Source organism: Stegastes partitus, unplaced genomic scaffold (assembly GCF_000690725.1).
Source record: "Stegastes partitus isolate 25-593 unplaced genomic scaffold, Stegastes_partitus-1.0.2 Scaffold1116, whole genome shotgun sequence".
NCBI lineage: Eukaryota > Metazoa > Chordata > Actinopteri > Pomacentridae > Stegastes > Stegastes partitus.
Window position 1 is genome coordinate 101,517 of NW_007578847.1, and position 8,199 is coordinate 109,715.

Here is an 8,199-nt window from a genome sequence, read left to right on the forward strand (position 1 = left end):
AAGTCATGGTTGGACATTAATTTTCTGCGTCTCAATGAAAGCTAGACAGAGATTTGTTGTTTTTAGCCGTTCAGACCAGTTACGTGAAGGTACTGGTGCTCTCGATCCCGTAGGTGCTTCTAACCTTTGACAGTGCTTTTAAATCAGACAAACAGTTCTGTCTGGTTCTAGTTCAGGCTGTTGGCCAAAGTGAAGCCCTGTCTGTGTGATGACGACTCTGAGAGACTCGTACATGTTTGTTACAGCTGGACTGGATCACTGCAGCTCTCTGCATGTGGGTCTGGACCACACGTCTCTTCAACTACTGCAGAATGCTGGACAAAGAAACGGGAACACGTCTCTCCAGCTTTTGGTTCCTTCACCACCAACCGCTTGCTCAGAGGAAGTCCAAAGGCTGCTCTGGATTGTTGGTTCTGTTTAACTCTGTAGAGTCCATACGTGACCATGTTAAGCTCTGTGTGATGTTGTAAAGTGCTCGTGACTCGTTCAGGTGTCTGGATCCTCTCATCTATCACACTTCCACTCATGTAGCAGCCTCTCTACAAAGATGGTGACACTTTGGTTTAGATTCATATGATCAAAGGATTAGAACTGATCAGATAGAATGATGCTGATCAATGCTGTCCTGTCTTGTTTTTAGTTTTCCCAGCTGACTGACAGGTGTGTGTGTGTGTGACATACCTTCTGTAAAGACAATGAAAGAAATGCACTGGTCTGTCTGTCGGTATCTCAGCTTGGCTCAGGAGGTAATGAACAGGTAACATTCACCTGACATTCCTCTTCTGTGTGTTTTCAGAACTCCAGCATTGAGAAGGCCTTCCTGTTTGATGTGGTCAGTAAGATCTACATCGCCACAGACAGCAGTCCAGTGGACATGCAGACGTACGAGCTCTGCTGTGACATGATTGACGTGGTCATTGACATCTCCTGCATCTATGGGTGAGCCAGCAGACACGCTCAGCAGACTCCAACAACAGCAGCCATGCTAGCTTCTAGCTGTCGTGGACACTGTGCAGACTTCTGCAGTGTCACAGAACATGAAAGATGCTTTTAGTCTTTAGTTATGGTCATGTCATTGCTTCCATACAAACATTAGAGACAGCACACGCTGNTGTGTGTATGTGTGTGTGCATGTGTGTGTGTGTGTGTGTGGTGTGTGTGTGTGTGTGTGTTACTGTGTGTGTGTGGTGTGCGTTCAGCAGAACATGTAGGGTACAGATGTTCTCTCTCTCTCTGTCTCTGTGAGTCTCGTGAAGGGATGAGTGCAGCATGTATTTCCTCTCAGTGCGCCGCTCTCCTCTCCGGGCCGGTGTGATGCCTGACGAAGGCTCCATCGTCTGCTCAGAACCATGATGCAGCGCCTGCTGAGCCCGGCTGGAATGAACCCTCTGAAAGGGGCTTCTGACGCTCTCACCTGTGGACTTGTGCTGTCAGGATGCCTTATTTGACAAAACCTCTACTTTTGCTTTTCTGTCTGGTTCTTTCCGGGGAATGCCGTAAGTACGGTCACCGGGTGCGGAGATGGACCGGTACCGTGGAGAACCAAAAGCATGGCACGTAAGTACACGTTCTGCATGTGTGAATGTGTGAAACCTGTTGACTGGTAACAGGAAGTGAATGCTGCTGCTTTACATAACAGGCAGGATGCATCAGACATCAGATGTGCTGCCTAATGTGGACTCCAGCTCTCTAACCGGGTCTGTGGACGCTGGTTTAAGATGCTTGAGGATGATGGTGCTCATGGATTACATGCTGTGGTATTTAGGGGGGAAGCACAATTATGAAAAGACAGCAGAGCTCAATGACAGCTGCTCCATGTGCAGGCAGTTAAAGATGCATTAAAGTGCTGGAAAGGCTTTGAACTGTTTGATGGCTGATGCTCTCCTTTACTGGTTTGGTGAACAGAAACCGTTAAAGTCTGAACTTCTGTGCAGGAGATGTCATCCTGAGAGCCACTTCTGACCGCACGACTGTTTAAATCTGAACAATGAGTTCATCAGCTGACATAAAGTCAGTTTACAAGCTGTGCTCACATCAGCACACGGAGGGCATCACTACGTCAGCATGAGGTCCAAACAGCTTCACCACTAAGGATAGATAACAGACATCCTGTTTTTTAATGTTTTTGGAGGTTTGGAGAGTTAAAATGATTCCCCGTTTGTTCTTGTTGAAGCAGTGCAGCAGGTTGTGGTCATACCTGCACACAGGAAGTGATCAATCTACGCATGTTTGTCGGGCATCGTTTCTGATCACATAACAACCAAACAGGTCTTCAGTCAGCTGTTTGATAATGAATCCCATCTTCCTCCAGCTCCATCACAAAGAAACCTCCAGATGTGACCAAGTCCCGCAAAGTGAAGACAGAGCATCTGCTCAAAGTAGATGATCACGACTTCACCATGAGGCCAGCGTTTGGAGGTGAGTGGAAGAGCTTTTATTTCAGCAAAGCACCACATGTACTAGAACTGTAATGAAGCCGGCTGTGACGACACATGATGCCAGCAGCTCCTCTAATGTCTGAATTCTCTGGTCGTCTAAATCCCTTTTTGTTTGTTTGTTTTTGTCAGAATGACTAAAAGCTTGAACCTGCAGTCCGGTTCTAAATACCAGTTCTAAGCAGCAGATTATATGAAGCTTTCTGTTTTATAGTCAGAAGAATAAATGCAGTCTCCTGCGTATCCATGTGATGTTTAAACGCTGACTAGAAGCTCTGTGTGTTATGTTGCCCTCACTTGTGCACCAACAATAAACCAGTCAGTATTAACTTGACCAATAAGCAGACGTGTCAGTGTAGAAACACCAGAGCTGTGTTAAGTTCAGTTCACACTTGCTGCTGCTGTTATAAGGCTCCTGATCAATGTTGTGACCATCAGCAGCTTCTCTGCTTGTTTGTTACATTTTTGAAAACAGAAGGTGGAATTATTTGATTTACATTCAGACTTGTAATAAAGCATTCTACTGTTATCAAGGTGAGATGTTCGTAGACCTCGACAGGAGCACACCTGTTCCTCCGTGAATTCATAGCCATTGAATTCAGAATTCAACAAGCTGCTTGTATCGAAGCCTTAGACCTGATCNCAGGACGTGACCTCCAGAAGTCGATGATCATCTCCTTGGTTTTGTCCACGCTGAGCAGCAGGTTGTTCTCGCTGCACCAGCCCTCTGGGGTTTCACTTCATCTCTGTTCATTGGTTCTTTGTTCTGGTGAATGAGTCCCACCACTGTGGTACCATCAGCAGCGTGATGGTCTGGATCTCCTCATGTGTGGCTGCACGGTCGAGTGTCAGCAGTGACAACAGTGGACTGAGCACACAGTCTGGAGGAGATCCAGAGCTCAGCGTGATGGAGTTGGAGATGTTCTTTCCGATCCCGACAGGCTGGAGTCTTTCAGTCAGAAAGTCCAGGACCCGGAGACATGTGGTGGTGTCCAGGCCGAGGAGGAGGAGCTTCTCCATGAGTCTGGGGGATGTGTGACATGTCAATAGTATTAACAGAAATATAAATATAATATAAGTTACTAGTCTGTGTATGTGTTCCTACTTTAACTTTTTCTTCATTTCAAACAGATGATGCCTCACATCAGTCAGTAATAATCCACTCACTGTTTTCACATCGGTTACATTAACAATATATTATCAATCAGTCTTTGGTTATTCTGCTCAGTTTTATAATAAACGGATGGAAACTGAAACTAAACATGATATTAACAAACTCTGGTTTTCATTTGATCATTAGATTGTTAATAAATAAGTGCTGAAGTCACCACAAACAAGAATCATCTCCTCATGATGTTTTCATATAATTCAGAAATCTTCTTTTTGAACTGATCAACACATGAACCACCAGCAGACCTGCAGTCTGAGAGCAAAGGGTTCTGTTAGGATGACACGGTACCATGAGGTCTGTAAGGTCACATGGAGCTGCTCATGGAGAGTTTATATGTTAGAAGCAGGATTTAGATTCTATCCTGGATTTTACAGGGAGCCACTNAGTGGAAACTCTTGAACTCTGGTTTCAGTTCAAACAAAGAAATAAACGGTCGAACTGACAACAAATATACAAGAACATGTATTAACTACGACTACCTGTTTGTGCATCTTCTACAAATACCTAAGATTCAATATGTTCTTCCTCAGTTCTGGTCCTGATGACCTGGAACACAGACTCAGTCCAGATGTTGGGATCATCACTCGGTGATGTCGAACTTCCTTCATTTTCAGATTGAAATTATTCAATTAAATGTGGGATAGGAAGCTGTGTTTGGAGGAGAGAACGGTCGGGAGGCCACTGTGACTATCTCCTCTTCTCCTAAGGTTTGGTTTTCCTCAGGATGGATTCACTGAGTCCATTCTGGGGGAGATCCTAACCCTACATCTTCTAGTCGTTCATCTTACCCACATCTTCAGGTTTTATGTGAGCTTTACTCGTGAACCTGCCACCAGAAGTGTAATCTTATGTCACAGATCTGTTTTCTACCATCTTTACGTCCACTCAGGCCGGCCTTCTGTTTGGTTTGGTCCATTGGAGTGTTTCAGAGGTGAACTGTCTGACATCGATCTGCTCTCATGTTTCTGTGGTTGTTCACACTTCTCATGCTGGCGTCTACTGTGTCTCTTCTGCTCCAGTCTAGAAAACAGTGAAGCTGGTTTACCCTATGACAAGGAGTCCATGGCCATCATCCACCTGAACAACACCACGGTCATGTACCTGAAGGAGGTCACCAAGTTCCTCGCCATGGTCTGCTTCCTCCGCAAGGAGAGCTTCGACAGGAAAGGTCAGTCTGGTGAAGAAGTCGTATGTTTGTGTGTTCGTCAGAAACCAACCGTGTGATTCAACCACTGTTTGAAATGTCTCCTTTACCTGAGCTTAGCACAGGCTAGCAGCCAGTTAGCAAAGAGCAGAATATGGCGTCTCTTGCAGCTATAAATCAATAAAATGCCATTCTGACTGTAGTTTCTCTCCCAGAAGAGGACAGTAAAGGACTACAACAGTTACCTGAAGCTGCTCGCCTGCTCTGGTTTTTATTCCTGGTGTCATGTGATGTGATCACGCTGTGGGAATGGAACAGCACCAATAGTTTAAAGGACATTAAACAGCCAAAAACACACTTTGTAGTTCACAGCCGTCTGTAATATGGCATCCATACATCACTACCACACACACCAAGACAGAAACACACCTGCTGAAGGGAAGCTGCAGAGAGCAGCATGAATACAAACAGCTGCTGTATGATATATGCACAGACATGCTCAGTATGCACAGTCAGCGATAGACCTGCTCAGGTTGTGTGAGATGGTTCCAGGTTCCCTTTAAAGCATGTCTGTGATATCTGTTGATGGTGCACCTGTTGTAGAAATCAACGTCCTTTCTTGTCTTCTCTGACAGATCTGACTCGGTCTTCCTTCTCTCCCTCACAGGGCTGATTGATTACAACTTTCACTGTTTCAAGACGGCCATCCAGGAGGTGTTTGATGTTCGGGTCAAGGTTCAGCAGAATCGCAAACTGCTGAGCCAGAGGAGGTGGAGCAAGCTCACCAGTACGGTGCTGAGCAGCGTGCACTGACAGCTGATGGCATCACGTCACTCACCTGAGCCTCAATAAACGGACAAACTCTGGGAATTATTCCATCTGTTTAATCCTCCATCCGCTGTCCCTGTCCTCAGAGGCATCCTCAGGCCAAACTCTCCTCTGACTGTCTGGTTACATTTACTGAGCAGCCTCTCCAACAGATATAAGGATAAGTTCACTGATGCCGTGACCTCGGACACATCAGCCTCTGATTTCTGAAATGTAAATGGCTGTTAATAATAATTAGGTTTTGCTAAGCACACAGCCTGAACCTGTTCACGGCTGTGGATGGGGCGTGTTGAAGGCAGGACGAGATTTGAAGTTTGTCTTTAAAAGGTTTAGGTTTCACATCTGGCCACTTTGCTCTGGTCCTGATCGGATCTGTCAGAATGTGAGCATGTGGGTCAGAACTTTAGTTGTGTGTTTTCAGGTCAGTTCGTATCCTTCATGATACGACGGTAGAAACAAAGCGTTTGGTCAAAAGACTTTTAAAGAACACACATCAAACACATGTTGATTGTTTCAGGCTGAACTCCGACTCGACACCAAACCTCCACCAGTGACCACGTGGTACCAACAGAGTCCATGTTGCTCCTGCTGAACCTGGTCGGGTTCGCTGTGTGACTGTCTGATACGTTTAAATAAAACCATGTTGTCTCACCAGCTGCCTGCTTTGTAAAGTTCTGTCATCCATAAATCTTTAGACAGGCTGGTGCTGAGCCGGGTCATTGAGACCATTGGACCAGATCCTCCTGGTGGTTCAGAAAGTCCAAACTTCTAAACAAAGGAGTCACAGTTTAATTTGCTCCCCCTCTGTTTTAGTTTAAAGGCCCATCATTTCCCTTTTAGCCGTACGGCTGTAGCCTGGCAGGCATCCACCTTCACAAGAGACTTTCATAGAACTATTATTATTATTTATTTTTTAATGACCCAGATTTTGGTTTCTTTTGGTTTCATGTGTTTCTGTTCTTAGATGTTGATCAGTGATGTGATGGTTGATGTTTGTTGCTTTGAAATAAACTTGTTAAATAATGTCTGGGACTAAACAGAATGATGTCGATGCTTCTCATATGAACACATCTGAACTTTTAAACCAGCACGACCAGAAAGAAAGCTCAGAAATAAATGGAAGCATGAGCATCCACAGGCTGCAGGTGGATCGGTGGTTAGCACCGTCGCCTCGCAGCTAGAAGGTCGCCGGTTGGCGTCCCAGTGAGGACACCCGGGATCTTCCTGTGTGGAGTCTGGTTACCTGTCCAGGTGAACCTGCCTTCACCCTGAGTCAGCTGGGATAGGCTCCGCCCCCCATGACCCTGGTGAGGATGAAGGTGTAGAGATGATGGATGGATGAGAAAACCAGACATGACTTCTGAGTTGGTATCGACTGACGGTTTGTTGAATTGAGGGAAATCCTTTGACGTTTTACTTCAATCAGGAAACCGTCAGACTCAGAGGACAGTTGTTAGATATTACCTCTGCAGCAAACACATTAAAAACAAGCTTTCGTTTCTGTTTTATTTATTTATTTAGGTGAAAAATAAAACTAAATATATGAGCTATGTGCAGGTTTGACTGCCCTCATGTGTCACAGCTCCAGAGCTTCAGGAGTTCTTGAACTCTTCAGATCTTTGGTCTCAACGACGGTTCTTGTTGTTTTCTGGGTCAAACGAGGCCAGAGAGGAAGCCAGATGGTTTTTGGTGTTTAGCTCTCTATACAAGATGGTCTTTAAATGGTGATAATATTTTAGCAGCTGAATGTGGACGTTAAAGTAATTCAGGATAAAATGGTTCTTGAGTTTTGCACAAGTTAAAAATCCAGGTGAAGCGTTTTGTTTACATGTCATCAGTCCGGCCTTCTGGCTTCATATCGATCTGGGCATCATCATTTTAAAATGTCTTTCTGTTCGGCACCAGCTGGTCGGTTTAACTGCTTTCTGCATACATATATTCATGTGCTTGTGCACATGTGCAGACATGTCTCATCCTTGCCAGGTCAACTGTGGATTGCGTAACAGCTGCTGGTGGCTGTCGTCTGCACTACAATGTGTTACATAAGACAATTTGATTTTCTGAGTTATAATCCGGCCTGTGCTGAGCACTCCCCATCTGGGATTTCCAGCCTGTCCTCATCCTGAGCTCTGCTCTCACCGCGGCCCACAGCTGATTCACACATACTCCACATATGAAGATGGGTCAGACTGTCCCCTCTGACATTCTGGGGACTAATTCCCCACAATATGGCACCTTTGTGTCTTTGTCAGTACATCTGATCCACGACAGTGATCAGAAACACAGAGCTGAGTGTTTTTGGGCCAACATTGCAAACAAACCATCACAGAGTTTATTATAGTTTATTATACATTCACTTTAATGACTGTGTAATGGTTGGTATAGAGCAGCTGATGACGGACCTCAAAACGTTTCTCAGGCCGCGAGTTAAACTCTGTTGAAAGTCAAAGAACTTTGTTTGTTCTTTCTGAAATGAACAGCTGCACAGTGGCTCAGTGGTTAGCACCGTGGCCTCACAGCTAGAAGGTCGCCGGTTGGCGTCCCGGTGAGGACACCCGGGATCTTCCTGCGTGGAGTCTCCATGTTCTCCCCGTGCAGCGTGGGTTCTCTCCGGGTTCTCC

The 8,199-nt window shown here is 45.4% G+C and overlaps 2 protein-coding genes across 3 annotated transcripts in view; both read left to right on the forward strand.

Moving 5' to 3' along the window:
• The window catches only part of rragd (ras-related GTP binding D), a 2,950-nt gene extending 2,007 nt beyond the window's left edge, over positions 1–943 (forward strand). Inside the window, exon 5 of the mRNA XM_008296289.1 lies at positions 797–943. Coding sequence (XP_008294511.1) covers positions 797–943 — 147 coding nt within the window. The remainder of the gene's footprint in view (positions 1–796) is intronic.
• A 492-nt stretch (positions 944–1,435) lies between these two features.
• The window catches only part of gabrr2a (gamma-aminobutyric acid type A receptor subunit rho2a), a 31,369-nt gene continuing 24,605 nt past the window's right edge, over positions 1,436–8,199 (forward strand). Inside the window, exons 1-2 of one of the 2 annotated variants that reach the window (XM_008296273.1) lie at positions 1,436–1,557; positions 2,312–2,418. In XM_008296273.1, the coding sequence (XP_008294495.1) occupies positions 1,436–1,557; positions 2,312–2,418 (229 nt within the window). Of the gene's footprint in view, positions 1,558–2,307; positions 2,419–8,199 lie in introns of both variants that reach the window. The other variant, XM_008296274.1, reaches the window with a different exon arrangement.